This window comes from Gadus morhua, chromosome 6 (assembly GCF_902167405.1).
Source record: "Gadus morhua chromosome 6, gadMor3.0, whole genome shotgun sequence".
In the NCBI taxonomy this organism is placed as follows: domain Eukaryota; kingdom Metazoa; phylum Chordata; class Actinopteri; order Gadiformes; family Gadidae; genus Gadus; species Gadus morhua.
Genome location: NC_044053.1, coordinates 5,515,640 through 5,538,600, shown reverse-complemented (window position 1 = coordinate 5,538,600; position 22,961 = coordinate 5,515,640). Strand labels below are relative to the sequence as shown.

General features: G+C 40.8%; 1 protein-coding gene across 1 annotated transcript; it reads left to right on the top strand.

Annotated features, from left to right (window-relative positions):
• The first annotated feature begins 2,579 nt into the window (after positions 1-2,579).
• Positions 2,580-22,961, top strand: LOC115545348 (sialic acid-binding Ig-like lectin 5). The gene is made up of 10 exons (XM_030358394.1): positions 2,580-2,659; positions 3,116-3,175; positions 3,827-4,174; positions 4,310-4,603; positions 4,875-5,138; positions 5,859-6,122; positions 19,728-20,030; positions 21,308-21,380; positions 21,628-21,709; positions 22,436-22,961. Exons 2-10 carry the CDS (start codon positions 3,130-3,132, stop codon positions 22,769-22,771), a joined length of 2,010 nt encoding a protein of 669 aa, XP_030214254.1. The 5' UTR covers positions 2,580-2,659; positions 3,116-3,129; the 3' UTR covers positions 22,772-22,961.

The following is a 22,961-nucleotide window of genomic DNA, read 5'->3' as shown; positions in this document are numbered from 1 at the left end:
CCATTCTCACTCTGATATCGCGTTGTTGTATTTCGCAAGCCTTTGAGCGCCATCCTTCTCTTAACTTATATGGTAATATGAAAATGATTTTTCTCATGTTAGAAATTGTGTCTAACTCCTCCATGTACTGAAGTTGTTCCATGGCATTGCAGCAACTTCTCAAAAACAATGCAAAGTCCTGCAAAGCTCTTGGTTCCTCCGATTTGATCACTGGCCATGCAAGGGCCTTTTCAATGTAGGCACACGAGATTCTGTAGGCATTTCCAAAATGCTCTTTAAGCAATTGCCTCGCTTTTATATAGCCTCTATTTGCATCCATGAATTGACAACTTTTGACAAGCTGCTGAGCTTGTCCTTTTGTATACTGGATGAGAAATTGTAGTCTGTCTTGGTTGTTGTCTGTTCTACTTTCAATGATGTGTTCAAAGGAATGAATAAAGGAATTGTACTGTAAAATATTACCATCAAAAACTGCAAGATCTCCTTTTGGCAAAGTATGTAACAATTGTTGTTTCACTAGGAGACTTGTCAACTGATTTTGCTTTTCCAGAATTTTGGTAAGATTGTCAGGTACCTGTCCTCCCTGTGGAACTGAAAAGCTCTCTAAAGACATATTCTGGAGAGCGTGGCTCTGGTCATGCACTGGTCTAGCAGTACTGAAAGAGGGTGAAAGAGATGGCATTCTAGGTATTCTAGGTATTCTAGGTGTTCTAGCTGTTGTGGTCAAAACAGGGAATTGCACATGAACCCCATCTTTAGGCCTTGTATCTCTTACAGTCTGTTCAGCAATTGGTCCAGAAATCTTTTCAATATTCTCCTCATAATACGAATTCATTGCATTAAATTCTGTATGGTTAAATGCATTGAATGTTGCATCAACAGCTTGTGCTTCAGCATTTCTGAGATAGTTAATTTTGGCTGTAGTTGCAGACAATTCAGCTTGTAAGTCATGAGCCTCCATTCTCTTTCTGCTGAGCTCCTTTCTCTTTCTCAGTTCATCTTCCTCCTTTCTCAGTTCATCCTCTAACGCATGCTTTTTCTGTAAAGCTGCAGCCTTAACGAGTAGTGCTTCTCTGTCTGCCTCTGCACGGATGCGCACAGATGTCGTGGATGAAACAGAGCTAGTGCTTCTCAAGGACAGCCTATCTTCCTCAGTAGGCCCGACACTGATATCAGGATTACTTTCCAATCCAGTATAGGAAACGGTAACTTCATGCAAACGATTTTCAATTGAATCTATCCACCTCGTGACGTTGGCTAAAAAGGTGGTTATCGGCTCAAGCCTCGGTGCATACCAGGACTTAGTATCCTCATTTCGATCTTCCTCTTCTAACATTTCTTGGTATGAATCATGAAGAGATTTGTATTCCTCTAACATGTTATTAAACATAACCATATTACTTTTCACTTCATAAAAACTTGTTTCGTCATTCATCAAAGTATTTACAATGTTCATTCGTCTCGTCAAATGAGACAATTTGCCCGACCTCGATGAACGCAATCTGGCTGCTTCATTGAGGTTTTCTTCAGGTAGGCCCAAACTGGCCTCCTTCACGGGATCCGTCATCTTATATCAATACAATTTTCATTCGTTCTCACAAAAACTGTTCATCAACTTCATCAAACCCAGAATTTCAACAAAAAGCCTTTCTATCGTGCTCTGTATGCGTAAATTGCGTTTGTCCATGCACGATATGGCTTCAATTCCCCGACGTTAAGTCAAACTATAAACGTCGGGTTTCTAACCAAAAATACTTGTGTTTCTTGGGTTCAAAATGTGCACAAACAAGGTTTCAAAAGTATAGTCCATTCATAGTACATTGCATTCAAATGGGAAGCGAACATACCTCCGATCAAGTTAATTGATTGGTTTGTTTGTTGCGCATGGCGCGCTGCTGCTTCTCAGTGAAAGGTTCGTAGTAATCCAAGGGTTGGCTTGTTCCAAGGGTAATGCAATTATATCCAGTAATGATCCATCAAAAGGTCCAAAGTTGCGTCATTATTGACTATTGTAATGGCTAAAACTTGTCAATTGTTTTACCACTTCTTGTGAGTTCCGGTGTTTGCCTTGTTGAACGCGTGAAAGTAGAGTCCATGAGACGTGGCTATAATGCACTTGACTTTGTTTATTTCTAACAGATGTAAATTAAAGCATTGAAGTTTTGTCTTTGTTTCTTTGTTTGTTGGTTCAGCTCAGTTGCGTTTCCTCGCCACGGTCCCGTCAGGTTCATGACAGGTTCATGTCCTGTAGGCACGTTCTGCTCACGGTCAATAATGGTATTCGCAGGCCGGAACTCTCCACTCTCCTTGGCCTGGCACACCTTTATGCTATAGACAATTAGTGCCTTACCTATAGGGGGCACACACTCAGAAACAATTTACAATTTCCTAATTTGGGACAATTCAATACAAATAAGTTCACTAATAATAATTTTGTCACACAAACTAAAATATCAAACTGAATACTCAAAAAGGTCTCACATGGCTCCTACAACTATATATTCTTCCTGTATGTTGGCTCAGCTCTAGGTTATCTCTCTGCTCATGTACATTTTAATAAGTTCCTCATTCACTCATCTCACAAAGGCGTAGAGAGAAAGATGAAGTAAAGCTTTTACTCTTCAGGAACTTCATATTGAGTCGTTCTTCACTCTATCACGTAAGTCAACTCTATGTCTGGTTGATAGAACAAAAGAACATATTTACTGTTGTACACGTCTAATGTCTATTACATGTATTGATGTATATTATTACATTTTTATTCAAGCAATACCTGTTTTAGTTAATGTAAGGGTGTTATCTTTTGTTTTCCGTTTATATCTCTGTCTAAACTTCTCAAGAGTTGAACATGTCCAAATGTTATCTTTAAAGGTAATACATCACATATGCATGGTTATTATCATTGTTCTATTTTGAATATTGGTATTATATGATTGGAAATTAGTTTAATTAGTTAGGGTGAAAGTGGAAGATTTACTGATATTTTGAAATAGACATTTCTTTAGCAGTTTACAATGTCTTACTATAATTAGTGTAGTACTGAATACCTTTAGTGTGGTACGATATTAAGTGTAATACAGAAGTTAATGAGATTTTTGTATTTCTCCTGATGAAGTCCTGGAGGAGAACATGACTGGATCCTGGAGACTATTCCTGCTCTGTTGTCTCCTGCAAGGTAAACATCTCAACCCTCTCAGTTGATACCTGTAGTGGGTACTATCTTAATACCTGTAGCACTGAAGTACTCTCTGTAGTACTCTGATGATACCTGTAGTACTTGCTCTGTTAATACCTATATTACTCTCTTAATACCAGTAGTACCCTCTGTAGTCCTCTGTTAATACTTGTAGTACCCACTGTAAACCTCTGTTAATATCTGTAGTATTCACTGTAATCCTCTGTAAATTCCTGTAGTTCTCTCTGTGGTCCTCTCTCAATACCGGTAGTACTCTGCTAATACTTTTTAATTAATCCGGGATTACTTAGTTAAATTTAAGATTTTAAACCTCGAATTTTGAAATGTACCATCCAAATCAGACAAAATAAATGATAATAATAATAATAATAATAATAATAATAATAATAATAATAATAATAATAATAATAATAATAATGATAATAATAATAATAATGATAATTATTATTATTATTATAATAATGATGATAATTATAATATAACTGATAACTTAGCAACTAATATTACTAACTAATAACAATAGTAGGATACATTATCTTGTTTTGTTAGGAAATTCAATGTTGCATTAAAATATTTTGTCAGTTTTTGCATCGATTGAGCCTTTGGATTTGTCAACCTCTTTTTTTAAAGGTGCGGTGAGCAACACTGTAGATTACGAGGTCCGAATGGCAGCAAAAGTGACGACACTCAGTGGATCCTGTGTTACCGTTCCTTGTTCATTCACCGTGAAGAAAACGTATGAAGTCCAGCTAAATTCTGGATGTGAAGTCACATGGTTAAAAGTTGATAAACCTATAACTTTTAAACCTATAACTGCAGGGTTCGGAGGAATCCTAACAGAGTACAACTGTACTACAACATTCAATAACGTACATGAAGAGATTTCATATAAGCTTAGAATAGAATGTTTAAAAGAAGAAGAAAATAACCGATTCAAATACGAGTTTTCAGAACAGCCAGTGACCATCGAGATCAAGGGTAAGTGCAATGTGTGTCCGTCTCAAACAAACATCTCTCACAAGTCCTATTGGTCTTACTGTGGTTCAGATGATGCTGAATGCTGGTAATGCTTGGGTCTCCATAGTAACCGCTCTAAATTGGTTTGGTACCCAGGGCTCCCTGATGCACCTCGTTTGACCCCCCCCAAGGAGCCGGTGGTGGAGGGGACTCCTGTGGAGCTGGGGTGCTCTGCCCCGTCCTACTGTGACACCCACCCCCCCACTGTGACGTGGACCCCCGCCCTGGGGCTCAGCACCCAGCTCCAGCAGAACGATACCGTGACCTCCACTCTGACCTTCAACGCCTCCCACCTCCACCATGGAAACAATGTCTCCTGCACTGCGGCCTACTACATACCATCTGGGAACAAACCTGTGACGTCTACAAAATACCATCTCAGTATCTCATGTGAGTCAATGTACTACCTTTTCAATGAAGAGTACATTTTAATATTTGTTTACTTTTTAAAATTAATCTTCTTGGTAAATATACCTTTTTTTCCTTGATCTTAGAAGACAAAGCAGTGGGTTGATAAACAACAACTTTTGACGCTCCTCCTGCTTTTCATTTAATTTACTATATTTTATTGTATTCAGAACAGTTTTGTTAAATTCACAACATCTGACCAACATGACACCGGAGCTGAGGGCTAGGCTCTGATTGGTGGGTTCTCTCTCAGATGCCCCCAGGAACACCTCTGCTGTCGGCAGCCCGTGTCTTCCAGCCGGAGAGGGAGGCTGCCTCAACCTGACCTGCACCAGTCATGCTAACCCTGCTGTCAGCGAGGTCACCTGGTACCGAATACACGGAAAACACATCCTTAAGATCGGGACTGGATCTTCTCTGTCCGTCCAGCTGTGGAACGCCAATTACGTTTTCTTATGTGAGGCCAGGAATGGCATTGGCACGGAAAAGTCTGATGTCTACAAGGTCGACATTAAAAGTAAGCTGATTCAAAACAGGAAACCACCCTGAGCTTGGTGATGTATCTAAAGGTTTCTTCGATCTAAGACAGAAGACAAAGCAGTGTGTTGATCAATAATTCAAAGTAAGATTGACTCAAAACAATTGAGCAAATGAAAAGGTTATTTTATTCAAACCTAAATATGTTTCTTATGTACTAATTTCAGTTTTTGTTCTGCTTTTTTGTTCACTTTGACTGCTTATTGTGAGATCAACATTCAAAGTTAGATTGACTAAAAACAGGAACAAGTCTGAGTTTAGTGATGTAGTGATGGGCAGACAACCACCACGTTTTATCTTTTATTTTACTATATATATCTGTATCTAAACCTCTCAAGGATTGAGCATGTCCAATTAATTCTCATGAGCAGGGTTATTATCATTTTTTTTCTTTTATAATGGTATTATATGTTTGAAAATGATATAAATAGTCATGGTGGCAATGGTAGATTTACTTGTATTTTGAAACAGATATTTCTATAGCAGTTTACAGTGGCTTACTATAATGAGTGTAGTACTGAATACCTTAAGTGTAGTAGGATATTTAGGGGAGTACAGCAGATAATGTCCTCTATAGATTTAATGATGAGATGCAGATATTTTTGTATTTCTCCTGATGAAGTTTTGTTAAATTCACAACATCTGACCAACATGACACCGGAGCTGAGGGCTAGGCTCTGATTGGTGGGTTCTCTCTCAGATGCCCCCAGGAACCCCTCTGCTGTCGGCAGCCGATGTCTTCCAGCCAGAGAGGGAGGCTGCCTCAACCTGACCTGCTCCAGTCATGCTAACCCTGCTGTCAGCGAGGTCACCTGGTACCGAATGCACGGAGAACACATCCCTAAGATCGGGAATGGATCTTCTCTGTCCATCCAGCTGTGGAACGCCAATGACGTTTTCTTCTGTGAGGTCCGGAATGACTTTGGCACAGAAAAGTCTAATGTCTACAAGGTCGACATTCAAAGTAAGTTGATTCAAAACAGGAAACCACCCTGAGCTTGGTGATGTATCTAAAGCTTTCCTCGATCTAAGACAGAAGACAAAGCAGTGTGTTGATCAATAAGTCAAAGTAAGATTGACTCAAAACCATTGAGCAATTGTAAGGTTATTTTATTCAAACCTTAACGTTTCTTATCTATTCATTTCAGTTTTTGCTTTGCTTTTCTGTTCACCCTGACAGCTTATTGTAAGGTCGACATTCAAAGTAAGATTGACTCAAAACCAGGAACAACCCTGAGTTTGGTGCTGTAGTGATAACAATGGCTTTTGTTAAACCGGAAGTAAGATGACTTCTCCAAATTCTCTCTTGATGTTGTCTTCCCCCTTCCCTGTATTCACAGCTCCTCCCAGGATCCTGCCCTCTTCAGGCTGCAGCAGAATTGCAGCCTGGGTGCGATGTTCCTGCGACAGCGTGGGCAGACCATCACCGTCTCTGGAGTGGCGGTTGGATGGGGAACTGGTGTTGGGTTCTGAAGACGTGTCTGTTAGCCAGGTCAACCTGGAGAACGCCACGTTGAGGAGCTCCCTCACAATGAGGGCCCCTGCTGGTCTGACAGCCTTGACCTGCCACAGCTCCAACGCTGCCGGGAACACCAGCCAGGAGATTCCTGTCCCCCGCCTGGATACACAGCAATACCTGACAGGTCTGACCTCAGGGAGATAAAGGGACCCTATTGCAACACTAGCTGATCAGTCATTACAAGGTCTTTAAAAATACTCCCATCACAAATAGGAGTGATGTAGACTACAGATGATGTATGATAATAATTATAATAATTATATTTATTTATATAGCACTTTTCAAAGTTACAAAGTAATTTACATGGTCATACAAACAAAACAAATTACTAAAAGTAGAATCAATAAAGTAATAATGACAAGCAAGATGAATTAGGAGATATTTGAAATAAGAAAAAAAGCTCAAGTTTGTAGACGCTGTAATGAGAGGGACAGTAATACAACGAGTTACAGTAGTCTAAGCAAGAAGCGATGAGAGTGTTGATAACAGTGTCAAGATTTTAACGGGATAAAAACAATCTAATTTTATAGATAATACGACACTGCAGAAACACAATTCAAAGACTGATATTATCTTGTTGAAAAAGTTGTTAGAAAAGATGACATTGGGGTATGATGCAACAGGATACCATGATTGGATACCAGGAAGTGCTCTCTGGCCTGCCCCTATGGTAATGGCATCCAACTGATCTAAGTTTAGCGGAAGAAAGTTTTGGATAGACAACAACTTAAAATATTCTGTGTTGTATTCTGACCAGTTGTGTTGCGTTTTATTGTAGTCAAACAAGAAATTGGGCTGGCAGTAGTCTGCATATGAATAGAAACTGAATTGCTGATGAAGGATTTGACCTAGCTGTTAAAAATATTTGGAGAATATAAAAGGGCCAAGGACTGAGCCTTGAGGCATTCCATAGTTAATGGAAGGTTGGGGAACTAAAGTAACCAATGGCCACGCAAAAGTTCCTAATAGAAAGGATAACATAAGGATAAAATAGAAAACAAATCTGAGGCTTCACCTGATAAGCCAACCCAATGCCTAAGACGTTCAATAAAATCACATGGTCTACTGATTCAAAAGCAGCAGTAAGGTCTAAAAGCAAAAAAACACATATTAGGCCGTGTAAGAAAAAATTGAGGGAGTGACTTGTGCATCATAGATCATGGTTCATGAAAATGAGGTAATAAACAAAATAACGGATGGGTAGATCAACTCCCAGGTCACCTCCTTGATTGGTCAAATCACAAATTCCTGGTGCCACCTTTTCACACTCAGACCAACTGCCCTGGATAGCTGCTACTGCAGTGCTAGCCGCGGGTCTGCTGTTTGCAACAGTGTGTGCCGTGAGGTACGTGGACTGATAGCCATTGTTTGTACGAATGTCCATTTCTTCACTGATTATTTAATTATTCTCATTATTCAATATTTAGTTTACAGGCACACCGAGTTCATCATCTGAATTGAAACCACTTTCCCTGTCTGGCAGTGGGATCAATTCAGCTAACCACAATGTCAATCAAAAATGGTCAGCTTCTTCTTCTCCATCCTCTTCTTCTTCTTCTTCTTCTTCTTCTTCTTCTTCTTCTTCTTCTTCTTCTTCTTCTTCTTCTTCTTCTTCTTCCCCTGTTAACATTCCAGAGCTTGGAAGATGGCGACCCGAGCAAGACTTGGCAGTGATGCTCTAATCAACAAAGCTCCACCCAACCAAAGGAACTCCCAGGTAACCCTCCCCTTATTTATACCCAGGATACCCTATCTGAAAACAATCTGTAGCCGGCTGACCCTAACACTATCTTTACCAAGGTAACCCTAACCTTATCTGTAAACAGGTTACCCTTACCCTATCATTAGCAAGGTAACCATAACCTTATCTGTAAACAGGTTACCCTAAACCGACCATATGTTTACCCAGATAATCCTAACCCCATCTTTTTCCCACGGTCAACCTAACTTTACCTGTAAACAGGTTACCCTAGCCCTATCGTTAGCAGTGTAACCATAACCTTATCGGTAAACAGGTTACCCTAACCCTATGTTTACCAAGGTAACCCTAACCTTATCTGTAAATGGGTTACCCTAACCCGACCCTATGTTTATACAGGTAACCCTAACCCTATCTCTGTCCCAAGGTCACCCTAAACGTAACCGTTTTTAACCCGGGTAACCAGGGTGTGAGTTACATGTGAGACAGTAGGAGTTGAGCTCCCATAAGTCTGAGCTCCCATGAAATAAGTCAAATGTGGAAAAATGTGTGTCTTTGTGTGTGTGTGTGTGTGTGTGTGTGTGTGTGTGTGTGTGTGTGTGTGTGTGTGTGTGTGTGTGTGTGTGGGATGTCTTTTTGACATCCCAATCAGTAAATCCATATATATATATGTATATATTTTTTTTTTATATATATATATATATATATATATATATATAATATATATATCTCACTCAGGTGTTCTTCAGAAGTGGGGAGGACATCTATGCTAACATTGATACACTGATGAACACGGTCGGACCGAGACAGGATCCTGTTGGAGCAGGAGAAGAGGCTGCTGGACTGGGAGAAGGGGCTGTTGGACTGGGAGAAGGGGCTGTGGGACTGGGAGAAGGGGCTGTTGGACTGGGAGAAGGGGCTGTTGGACTGGGAGAAGGGGCCGACTGTGATGTGGTGTACACAACAGTGAAATGGAAGAAGAAGTCCTAGAAAAAAGAGGTCTGAGCTCCTGGGGCAGAGACCCTCTGGGGCCCAGGGCCCCGGAGGCCCCTACACTTCCTCTGGGGTGGATGAGGGATGAGCTAAGGGCCGGAGGGATGAGTTAAGGGCTACATTGATGGGTAAAGGCTAGAGGGATGAGTTAAGGGCTACATTGATAAGTAAAGGCTAGAGGGATGAGTTAAGGGCTACATTGATGGGTAAAGGCTAGAGGGATGAGTTAAGGGCTACAGGGATGAGTTAATGTTAGAGGGCTGAGTTAAGGGCTACATTGATGGGTAAAGGCTAGAGGGAGGAGTTATGGGCTACCTGGATGAGTTAAGGGATGTAGGGATGAGTTAAGGGCTAGAGGGATGAGTTCGGGGCTAGGCCAGGGGCCGTATTCCCAAAGAATCGTAGGGTTAAAAGTTAGGGTTAGTGGCTGATTTAGGAGAAACCCTTAAGAATAATGGGCGTGTCAGTCTTAAATGTTGGACTCCTAATTGATTTAAATTAGAGCAATTCACAAAGTATTATGGGCCCAAAAGTAGAACCCAAGTCTAGGAGAGCTTAAAAGTCCTCGAGAGGACTCCTAACTCAGTAAGACCTATTCACAAAGAATCAAAAAATGGCTGCAGCGAGACAATTATTTTTTGAGATAATAGAGGACTTCGAATTGATAAAGAGATATAGGCGTAAGGGTATCAAACTTGTGGTTGAATTTGTGAATAACACCTCGACATTTAGCAACAGGGAAAATGCAACTTTGCAATGCTGACGATTTAGGAATATCGCTGTTAAGGGAAACGTATAAATATGTCCTCAGTTGTTGTATATATATGTATATATATAGTGTTGATTCTGTACCCAAGTCCACAGATTATTGAACCACTGTGGGGAGCTGTGTAAGGATGCAGGCTTGCATATGTAAATGAAGGTGCGTTCACATCAAGCACATGTTCAGGATGTATAATGCAGTTCTAAGAGAGCTCGGCCGAGCCTAACATGTATAAATGGTATTGAGAAAATATATCATAAACCATGCCCAAGAGCTAAAGAGTTCACGTGTGTAAAGAGTGTAGCGTATGGGGAAGCGGCCTTCCTTAACGTCAACAATCGCAACATCAGTGATGGTTAAAACACACGGGGCTGTAAAGCTTAGATCGAGTGGTGACCCTTTGTCGCTGGCGTGGTGGAGTATACGTAGAACGAATAGTATTCACTTCAGCCTTATGGCATATTTATTCACCGTTCAGAAGAGCCTACAGAATACACGACTGGATGCCGCTCAGTCATTCAACAACATCGCTCTAGCTTGACTTGACGCACTCATCTGCTAGAGCGCAGTGACATCATCACGTTACCGTAAAACATGTAACACATTGTCAACAGGATTATACTGGTACCCTACTACCACAGTTCATGGAGTAAGGGTGCAATCACATATTAACACTTAACAGGGGAAATGTTACAAATGAATCTATAATCATTCTTATTAATATATTGTATTAAGTTTGTAATCAGCTCAGTAGCAATTGGTCCTGTTACCAGTTGGGCTTTCGTTTGAGTTTCATGTCTTAGGCTTCGCTTTCTTTCATCATGAGAGGAGGACTTGAACAGCAGTATGGGCTGATTTTAAAGTGTTTGAGTTCTGGATATATGCTCAATGGATGAAGTTTGCATGGTGCTTTTAATTACCTCCTTGATATAATGCAATTTGCGTGTTTTTATTGTTTGTGTTCTCTCTCTTTAACGTGCATACATTGCATTATCGTGGTCTGCACAAAAGTGTCATCATGTGTGTATTCTGCTAACTGCACTGTCCATAACTATTTGATAGGACTTCATTGTAGCGTATGTAACAGGATGTTTCGGATGAGTTTCACCGAGACCGCCTGCACTCAACAACCAATCACCATACTGACCGCTAAACTTTTGCCCGAGAATCGACGTAAGGGGCTGTCATTCTTAGTTCACTCTTGTTGATTTATCCTTAGTATGAGTAGGTCTCAGCGGCTTTGTGAATTACTTTAAGTAAAACTCCTACGTAAAAACTTTTAGAGCAAGTTAGGAGCACTCCTAGCGGTAAGATAAAAAGCTTTGTGAATACGGCCCCAGATGTCTAGTAAATCAGAGTTTAAAAAAAGGTTGTGAATAGGTTTCCATTCGAATATTTTTTATATGACTATGATTATTATTATTCTATAGATTGGTTTAACTTTTAAAATATGATTATTATTGATAAGCAAGTCATAAGTCATCAGTGATGCCAGTAATGCGTAACGCGTTACTGTGTTTCCTGGCAGCGCTGTGTGTCAGTGTTAACAGTGAGCTCTCCCCCTGGCCCAGCCTGCGCCTGCTGGCCTCCGAGAAGACTGAGGCATGGCAGCTGCTGGCCACAGGCTGAGCCAGAATAACCCCCAAAGACGTCACTAGCACCCCCAATCAACAAGAGTGAACTAAGAATGACACCCCCTTACGTCAGACCACTTTTTTCAGTAACGAGTAATCTAACGCGTTACTATTTCCAAACCAGTAATAAAATTAAAATTACTCATCAAAGTCACTGTGCGTTACTATTTTTTTACCGGATCACCGATTGGCGTTGAGAGCGATGGGGTGCTGTGTGTGTGTCTGTCCGTCTGTCTCCCTATTTGTGTGAGAGTGTGTGTGCGTGTGAAGCGTAAGTCTCCAAAGACTTCAATCTATCAGAGGCGAGTGTCTTCCTTGACTCTCCAGAGTCCGCGCAACCAGTTGTTATAGCGGCGGAATTAGTCGCACGGTGCTGCGTGCGTGTTTGTGTGTGTGTTGCGCTGGAGCGGGGGAAGAACATTGTTGACGGGGGGAGGGAGTTAGAATTGGCAAAACTGGTTGTAATTTTTTATTTTGAGGTGGCAGGGGGTGTTGTCGCAGCTAAATGTAACTAATAAAGTAATTTGTAATCTTACTTAGTTACTTTTAAAATCATGTAATCAGTAGAGTAACTAAGTTACTTTTTTAAGGAGTAACTAGTCAGTAATCTGATTACTTTTCAAGGTAACTGGCAACACTGTTAGTCATACTGTATGTTTCTGATATTTTGATTACTTTACAGCAGTGGCGGCTCGTCCATAGAGGGCGCTGGGGCGCCGACCTGCCTGCCTCTTTTTATTTTTTTTATTTAATAATAATCGTTCTAGCTTTGAAAAATAATCGGTGTTAATTACATGCTAATAATGATTTTACTTAAGAAACAGTTTTTCGCTCACCAGAATCTCCGGTGCAATTTTGTTGTGTCTTTGAAAGAAGTTCCTTTTAGTCTGCGATCAAATTCAGACAAATTGGCATTAAAAAAAAACAGGACCTCCAAGACCAAACAAGATTAAACAGGTTCATACTAAGTGGAGGATGTCACACACCCGAGGATAACCCTAACCCTAACATATTAGTATGAGATAAAGAGCTGTCTAGCAGGCTGTGAAGAAGCTAACGCAGTGTTCTGCTCCCCCGCCTCCTCTTCCACCCTGACGGCCGCACGGCAGACAGCGCTGCCCGGGTATCGACTGGTGGGACACATTGAGGGGAGATTTGCGGCTATTGAGAGGGTGAACATTGCCACTCAATTCCAGCAAATCCAAGATACTTTGACTGCACTACCTTTGAAATGTCGTAAAGGTTATGAAAGCTCTTGATCCCAATCCGAACAAATACCAAGATGTCGTATTTTCAGCTCATTTCGTATTTCATTTGTGTCTGAAAATACATTGTTTGTGCAATGTTGAGGAACGTGAAATGATTGTATTTCTTTGTACCACTTTGATAACTTATTTTACTTTTGTAAGCTTTCACGGTAAGTCAACTAGACTTAATATGCTTCCCCTGTCTTTATGTTGTTTCCGGACATATTTTCTCCTGTTTAGCTAGTTTTCATCATGCAACATAAGATTCATATAAATAATTAACTGTGGAGCTACACCATTTTTTTTAGATGGAGTTGCAATCTAGTGGACACAAGAATGATCTCTGTATGAGTTAATCATCCAACAACAAATTAATACTGTCTTGCTTAATGCACCCATTGAATGGGTCACCTCAATCATTATAAGAAAAATAGCCCCACATGAGATTTTTTTTCAGGAGCCGCCACTGGCTCAATATGCAATTGTGTGGACCCGCTATGCCAATTCAATTCCAGATCCATTCTGAAGGGGTTATTCTGCCCTCTGGTGGTGATTTGAATTCATAGCCCAGGCAGAGAATGCTTGTAGTTGTCAGTAGTGAATTTAATGCAATATATACTTTTTCAGTGTAAAAACGACATTGTGTGAAACATGACAGCAAATCGATAGAAATTCATAAATGTATTAGTTGTTATTCTATCCTGTCGGCAAAATAAACATGTCAAGTTTCTACTAGGTTTTATAGCAATGTTAATTAAAATGTGTAACTATCTTTTTTAAACATTTGCAGTGTTAAGTTTAAAAAGAAAAGTCACAGTTCTCAGCTCAAGGCAAGGTAAGGTGCTGCCCTAAAGAAAGTCTTGCCTAGGCCCCCCTACTGCCTAGAACCAACAATGACCAGTGTCCCTATTAACAAAGTCCTAGGTAACCATTAGCATAGCTTGGGGCCCTGCAGTCTCCCTGGTTAGAATGAACCAAAAGCAGTATTTACAGTATCAAGAGAGAACAATATAAACAGTTGTTTACATGAAACTAAAGAAAACTGAATTATTGGGTTAGTCCAACTGATTGGATTATTAAAATGCATGTTTACACCTTAGTCGTCGGATTAAGACCCCTAGATTATTAATGTTTACGGTTAATCTGATTGGAATTTGATTTAATTTTCTGCCCATGCTCAAGATCTTTTCTGGTGGCTGTGAGCCTGAAGTAGAAGGAGATGGTAGTCGTGTTATTGTCGCCATCGGAAAACGAGAAACGGCGATTTATTTAAAAAGGTTGCGCATAAGATGGTGGAAGCCGTACCAATGTAGCGACCCCCTATAAGTGTATCATCATCGACATGCATTCACTACAAACTATGCTTAGATCTCACCCAAGAAAAGACTGAATTAAAAGTTAATGTTTTTCTAAAGGTTGGTCATCAACGAGGTAGTAAATTAGTATCACCACTAGGTGTCTCTAGCGTACTCATTTGAAGCTTTGAGGTCGAACTACTTTGGTGGTTCATCCGGCTGGGAGTCTTTGACGTTTCATGAGGCATCATCTCGACACCCCTATAGGTACGGTGCCACCTATCGTATACGACATGCTTCGGCCAATGAACCGATTTTTTCGACGCCATGTTTAATCGGACAATTGCAGTTGTCCAATTGAGGACCATAGTAGCACTAGCTTTAATCAAATTAAGCTGTGCATATAAACGTACTAACTTGTTAACAGATGACCTTATCGACAGAAAACATTTTCGGAAGTGAACGGTAGGCTTTAAACTGGGGGAGCCTGATTGGACTCTGGGGCTGGGTGAGGCTGCACACCTGTTGCACATTCAGTAATCAGTGTGCACAGGTTAAACCAGCCGTCTCCACTCGCACTCGGGGAGATCTCCTGGATGGCAGCGAAGCACCCTTTCTCACTATGTCAGACTTTTGTTATAGACCACTAGATGTCGCCAATTCTGACTTTCTGTTCTCTGTGTTTTTTCCATCTTATTATGTCTCTTGTTAAGCAGACTCACCTTCCCCCGGTTAATTAGTCATGTGATTTGTTCTGCCATTTTGTCTTACTGTATGATCACAGCCTGATCTTTCCACTCTGTCTCTGTTGAGTCTTCACTGAACCCCCGTGAGTAATCCTTAGTCTTGAACAGTATTTGCAAGTTGCCTTCTTGTACTTTGACCCTGGACTGTTTTTCTACTCTGAGTTTGGGATTACCCTGTTGATTTGTTCGCTATTTCTGGATTGATCTTGTTGCCAACCTTTGCCTGTCTGTTTACCCTGCCTTTTGGATTACCCCTTGGATTTATTGTCAATGTGCTTTGCCTTTTTTGGATTCTGGGACTGGGTTCTTGTGTTTTTTGCTTTTTGGAATTTTTGGACTGAGTTTGTTTTTTGATCTTCTGAGCTTTATTGGATTTGGAACTTTATTTGTCTGAGGAATAAATACCTTAAAACTTATCCTGCTTTGCACTTGAGTCACACTAGCTTTCTGTGTACCATACCCTAACACCCATGTTCATTATCACAGTTGTGCAATAAACCATATTTCTAACACCATTCGTACATCCTTTGTCTGAAGGAGCTCAAAATAAGTCACCTAGGTGGGGTGGGGCAGTCACCTAGGTACAGTATAACATGGACATTTGCTACAGGCAGTAAAAACAGCAGGATCAACAGGAGTAACAGAGAATGATAGCAACAGAGCAGTATTAAGTATAGTATAGTATCAACAGTGATTAGTATTAACAGGGAACAGTGTAAACAGAGATTAGCATAAACTGTCTTAACAGTGAACAGTAACAGATTAGAATTAACTATTAACAGGCAACAGTATTAACAGATTAGTATCAACAGAGCAGTATTAACAGTGATTAGTATCAACAGTATTAACAGAGCAGTACTAACAGTTCTGCCGACCCCGTGGCTCGAGGAGACTGGGGGCGGGTCCCCTGCTCATGTGTTGGAGGTCGTGGGAGGAGCCAGTGGCTCATTACGGAGAGGTGGAAGCACCTGTGTCATGTGATCTCAGAAGCTGCCATTTTGAATGACGCAGTCTTCAAGCCCTCGACCCCAGTGCACTCGCTTTCCGTTGTGCAGGCTGCTCAACTTCCCGTTTCTGTTCCATTACCCTGCTTTGTCGACTCTACACCACTACATAACATATATCCATCATCCACTTACTGTGTTACTGATGCTGCTGATCTACACATGTCATTACTTCAATTTAGTGGTCGTCCTTCATTCAATTATGTTAAGTTTACTCTTTCAATCATCACCCTCTCCAATAGTTTATTATGGCCTAGAGCCGGGTCTAAACACAGTATTAACAGAACAGTATCAACAGTATTAACAGTATTAACAAAGAACATTATCAACAGTATCAACAGTGAGAAGAATTAACAGAGAACTGTATCAACGAGATTAACAGAACAGTATCAACAGTGTTAACAGAGAAAAGTATCATCAGAGAACCGCATGAACAGTGTTAACATTATTAACAAAATGAATAGAAGTCAGTATCAACAGTATTACCAGTGAACAGTGTGAACGGCTTTAACAGTGTTTACAATAGTAACAGTATTAACAGAGACCAGTATCAATAGTATTGATAGAGAACAGTATTAGCTGCATAAACAGCGTTAACATTATTAACAGCAATTAACAGTATAAAGAGTATTAACTAATCAACAGTCATACAGTGCAGTACTAATATTGGTTGATAATGGTTTTGTTGAACCTTTAATCTCTAAATATATATTCTTCCGGTATGTTGGCTCAGCTCTAAGTTATGTCTCTGCTCATGTACATTTTAATAAGTTCCTCATTCATTCACCTCACCACGGCGTAGAGAGAAAGATGAAGTGAAGCTTTTACTCTTCAGGAACTTCATATCAAGTCCTTCACCTCTATCACGTAAGTCAACTCTGTGTCTGGTTGATAGAACAAAGGAACATAATAACTGTTTACATGTACTGATATATATTAATTTTGGTTTTATTCAAGCAATACCTGTTTTAGTTAATGTAAGGATGTTATCTTTTGATGTCCTGTTTATATCCCTGTCTAAACTTCTCAAGAGTTGAATATGTCCAAATGTTACCTTTAAAGGTAATACATCACATATGCATGGTTATTATCATTGTTCTTCTTTGAATATTGGTATTATATGATGGAAAATTAGTTTAATTAGTAAAAGTGGTAGATTTACTGTTATTTTGAAACAGACATTTCTATAGCATTTAATAATGTCTTACTATTATTAGTGTAGTACTGAATACCTTAAGTGTAGTATGATATTAAGTGTAGTACAGAAGTTAATGAGATTTTTGTATTTCTCCTGATGAAGTTCTGGAGGAGAACATGACTGGATCCTGGAGAGTATTTCTGCTCTGTAGTCTCCTGCAAGGTAAACATCTCAACCCTCTCTGATGTTACCTTTAATAGGTACTATATTAATACCTGTAGCACTGAAGTTATCTCTGTAGTACACTCTCTAATACCTTTGATACTCTGTTTTTACCCTCTGTAGTACTATAATAATACCTGGAGAACTAGTTCTTTCTTTTGTCATCTGTTAATACCGATAGTACTCTCTTAATACCTGTAGTACCCTCTCTAGTACTCCCTTAATACCTGTAGTACCCTCTCTAGTACTCCCTTAATACCTGTAGTACCCTCTGTAGTACTCTCTTAATACTTGTAGTACCCTCTGCAGTCCTCTGTCAATACTTGTAGTACTCACTGTTATCCTCTGTAAGTACCTGTAGTTCTCTTTGTGTTCATCTGTCAATCCCGGTTGTACTCTGCTAATATTTTTTAATTACTCAGTGACTTTAACTTTACATTTAGGACTTCAAATTTTGAAAGGCACCATCCAAATCAAACATAATAAATGATGATATTAATAATAATAATAAATAACTAATAACTTAGTGACTAATATTACTAATTAATATTAATAGTAGGATATATTATCTTGTTTTGGTAGGAAGTTCAATGTTGCATTTAAATATTTTGTCAGTTTGTGCATCGATTGAGCCTTTGGATTTGTCAACCTCTTGTTTTAAAGGTGCTGGGTGCAACGCTGCAGAATTTGAGGCCCTAGTGCCAGCAAGTGTGACGACACTCAGTGGATCCTGTGTTACCGTTCCTTGTTCCTTCACCGTGAGAGACGGGTTTGAAGACAAGCTACATCCTGGATGCATACTAACATGGAAAAAAAAAGACAAAATAACTATCAGTAAAACATTCAAGGGAAATCTAACAGCGTACAACTGTACTACAACATTAAATAACGTACTTGAAGACAATGTTCAATATTATTTTAGAATTGACTGTGGAAAGCCATTAGGATATGATTTTTCAGAATACCCAGTGACCATCCAGATCAAGGGTAAGTGCAATGTCTGTCCGCCTGAAACAAACATGTATCACAAGTCCTATTGGTCTCACTGTGGTTCAGATTATGCTTGGGTCTCCATAGTAACCGCTCTTAATTGGTTTGGTACCCAGGGCTCCCTGATGCACCTCGTTTGACCCCCCCCAAGGAGCCGGTGGTGGAGGGGACTCCTGTGGAGCTGGGGTGCTCTGCCCCATCCTACTGTGACACCCACCCCCCCACTGTGATGTGGACCCCCGCCCTGGGGCTCAGCACCCAGCTCCAGCAGAACGATACCGTGACCTCCACTCTGACCTTCAACGCCTCCCACCTCCACCATGGAAACAATGTCTCCTGCACTGCAGCCTACTACACACCATCTGGGAACAAAACTGTGACGTCAACTTACCAACTCAGTATCTCATGTGAGTCAATGTACTACCTTTTCAATGAAGAGTACATTTTATTATTTGTTTACTTTTTATATTGATCTTCTCTGTAATATACCTTTTTTTTCTCCTTGATCTTAGAAGACAAAGCAGTGGGTTGATCAACAAGAACTTTTGATGCTTCTCCTGATTTTCAATTAATTTACTTTATTTTATTGTATTCAGAACAGTTTTGTTAAATTCACAACATCTAACCAACATGACAGCGGAGCTGAGGGCTAGGCTCTGATTGGTGGGTTCTCTCTCAGACGCCCCCAGGAACACCTCTGCTGTCGGCAGCCCGTGTCTTCCAGCCAGAGAGGGAGGCTGCCTCAACCTGACCTGCACCAGTCATGCTAACCCTGCTGTCAGCGAGGTCACCTGGGACCGAATACACGGAGAACACATCCTTAAGATCGGGACTGGATCTTCTCTGTCCATCCAGCTGTGGAACGCCAATAACGTTTTCTTTTGTGAGGTCTGGAATGACTTTGGCACAGAAAAGTCTAATGTCTACAAGATTGACATTCAAAGTAAGTTGATTCAAAACAGGAAGCCACCCTGAGCTTGGTGATGTATCTAAAGGTTTTCTCGATCTAAGACAGAAGACAAAGCAGTGTGTTGATCAATAATTCAAAGTAAGATTGACTCAAAACCATTCAGCAATCGTAAGGTTATTTTATTCAAACCTTAACGTTTCTTATCTATTCATTTCAGTTTTTGCTTTGCTTTTCTGTTCACCCTGACAGCTTATTGTAAGGTCGACATTCAAAGTAAGATTGACTCAAAACCAGGAACAACCCTGAGTTTGGTGATGTAGTGATAACAATGGTTTTTGTTCAACCGGAAGTAAAATGACTTCTCCAAATTCTCTCTTGATGTTGTCCTCCCCCTTCCCTGTATCCACAGCTCCTCCCAGGATCCTGCCCTCTTCAGGCTGCAGCAGAATTGCAGCCTGGGTGCGATGTTCCTGCTACAGCGTGGGCAGACCATCACCGTCTCTGGAGTGGTGGTTGGATGGGAAACTGGTGTTTGGTTCTGAAGACGTGTCTGTTAGCCAGGTCAACCTGGAGAACGCCACGTTGAGGAGCTCCCTCACAATGAGGGCCCCTGCTGGTCTGACAGCCTTGACCTGCCACAGCTCCAACGCTGCCGGGAACACCAGCCAGGAGCTTCCTGTCCCCCACCTGGAGACACAGCCAACCCTGACAGGTCTGTCCTCAGGGAGATAAAGGGACCCTATTGCACCACCAGCTGTGAGGCTGATCAGTCATTACAAGGTCTTTAAAAATAGAGTCACTTCTGGACACTCCCATCACAAATAGGAGTGATGTAGTGTACAGATGATGTATGATAATAATTATAATAATTATGTTTATTTATATAGCACTTTTCAAAGTTACAAAGTAATTTACATGGTCATACAAACAAGACAAATTACTAAAAGTAGAATCGATAAAGTAATAATGACAAGCAAGATGAATTGGGAGATATTTGAAATAAGAAAAAAAGCTCAAGTTTGTAGACGCTGTAATGAGAGGGACAGTAATACAACGAGTTAAAGTAGTCTAAGCAAGAAGAGATGAGAGCGTTGATAACAGTGTCAAGATTTTAACGGGATAAAAACAATCTAATTTTATAGATAAAACGACACTGCAGAAACACAATTCAAAGACTGATATTATCTTGTGGTTAAAGTTAGAAATTATGACACCAACATTTCTGCAGTGGGGTATGATACAACAGGATACCGTGAGGAGAAGTGCTCTCTGGCCTGCCCCTATGGTAATGGCTTCCAATTGATCTGAGTTTAGCGGAAGAAAGTTTTAAATACACAACAACTTAAAATATTCTGTGTTGTACTTTGACCAGTTGTGTTTGCGTTTTATTGTTGTGAAACAATAAATTGGTCCGGCAGTAGTCTGCATATTTATAGAAACTGATGTTCTGATGAACGATTTGACCTAGCGGTAAAATATGGAAAATATAAAAGGGCCAAGGACTGAGCCTTGAGGCATTCCATAGTTAATGGAAGGTTGAGGAACTAAAGTAACCAATGGCCACGCAAAAGTTCCTAATAGAAAGGATAACATAAGGAGAAAATAGAAAACAAATCTGTGGCTGCACCTGATAAGCCAACCCAATGCCTAAGACTTTCAATAAAATCACATGGTCTACTGTTTCAAAAGCCGCAGTAAGACCTAAAAGCAAAAAAATACATTTTAGGCCGTGTAAGAAAAAAATTTAGGGAGTGACTTGTGCATCATAGATCATGGTTCTTGAAAATGAGGTAATAAACAAAATATAGGACGGGTAGATCAACCCCCAGGTCACCTCCCTGATGGACTGCAACAATTGGTAGGTTGGTAAGAAATTTCCTTTTGTGATTTTTTTTTTAATGGCTTTTGACGACTAATAAGCACAAGGGATTCTTAATATGCATTGATTGGTCAAATCACAAATTCCTGATGCCACCTTTTCACACTCAGACCAACTGCCCTGGATAGCTGCTACTGCAGTGCTAGCCGCGGGTCTGCTGTTTGCAGCAGTGTGTGCCGTAAGGTACGTGGACTGCTAGCCATTGTTCGTATGAATGTCCATTTCCTCACTGATTATTTAATTATTCTCATTATTGAATATTTAGCTTACAATCCCACCGAGTTCATCATCTGAATTGAAACCACTTTCCCTGTCTGGCAGTGGGATCAATTCAGCTAATCACGATGTCAATCAAAAATGGTCAGCTTCTTCTTCTCCATCCTCTTCTTCTTCTTCTTCTTCTTCTTCTTCCCAACTGTTAACATTCCAGAGCTTGGAAAATGGCCAACCGAACAAGACTTGGCAGTGATGGCCTACTCAGCAAAGCTCCACCCAACCAAGGGAACTCCCAGGTAACCCTCCCCTTATTTATACCCAGGATACCCTATCTGAAAACAATCTGTAACCGGCTAACCCTAACACTATCTTTACCAAGGTAAGCCTAACCTTATCTGTAAACAGGTTACCCTAACCCTATCATTAGCAAGGTAACCATAACCTTATCTGTAAACAGGTTACCCTAAACCGACCATATGTTTACCCAGATAATCCTAACCCCATCTTTTTCCCACGGTCACCCTAACCTTATCTGTAAACAGGTTACCCTAACCCTATCGTTAGCAGTGTAACCATAACCTTATCGGTAAACAGGTTACCCTAACCCTATGTTTACCAAGGTAACCCTAGCCTTATCTGTAAATGGGTTACCCTAACCCGACCCTATGTTTATACAGGTAACCCTAACCCTATCTCTGTCCCAAGGTCACCCTAAACGTAACCGTTTTTAACCCGGGTAACCAGGGTGTGAGTTACATGTGAGACAGTAGGAGTTGAGCTCCCATAAGTCTGAGCTCCCATGAAATAAGTCAAATGTGGAAAAATGTGTGTCTTTGTGTGTGTGTGTGTGTGTGTGTGTGTGTGTGTGTGTGTGTGTGTGTGTGTGTGTGTGTGTGTGTGTGTGTGTGTGTGGGATGTCTTTTTGACATCCCAATCAGTAAATCCATATATATATATATATATTTTTTATATATATATATATATATATATATATATATATATAATATATATATCTCACTCAGGTGTTCTTCAGAAGTGGGGAGGACATCTATGCTAACATTGATACACTGATGAACACGGTCGGACCGAGACAGGATCCTGTTGGAGCAGGAGAAGAGGCTGCTGGACTGGGAGAAGAGGCTGCTGGACTGGGAGAAGAGGCTGTTGGACTGGGAGAAGGGGCTGTTGGACTGGGAGAAGGGGCTGTTGGACTGGGAGAAGGGGCTGTTGGACTGGGAGAAGGGGCTGTTGGACTGGGAGAAGGGGCTGTTGGACTGGGAGAAGGGGCTGTTGGACTGGGAGAAGGGGCCGACTGTGATGTGGTGTACACAACAGTGAAATGGAAGAAGAAGTCCTAGAAAAAAGAGGTCTGAGCTCCTGGGGCAGAGACCCTCTGGGGCCCAGGGCCCCGGAGGCCCCTACACTTCCTCTGGGGTGGATGAGGGATGAGCTAAGGGCCGGAGGGATGAGTTAAGGGCTACATTGATGGGTAAAGGCTAGAGGGATGAGTTAAGGGCTACATTGATGAGTAAAGGCTAGAGGGATGAG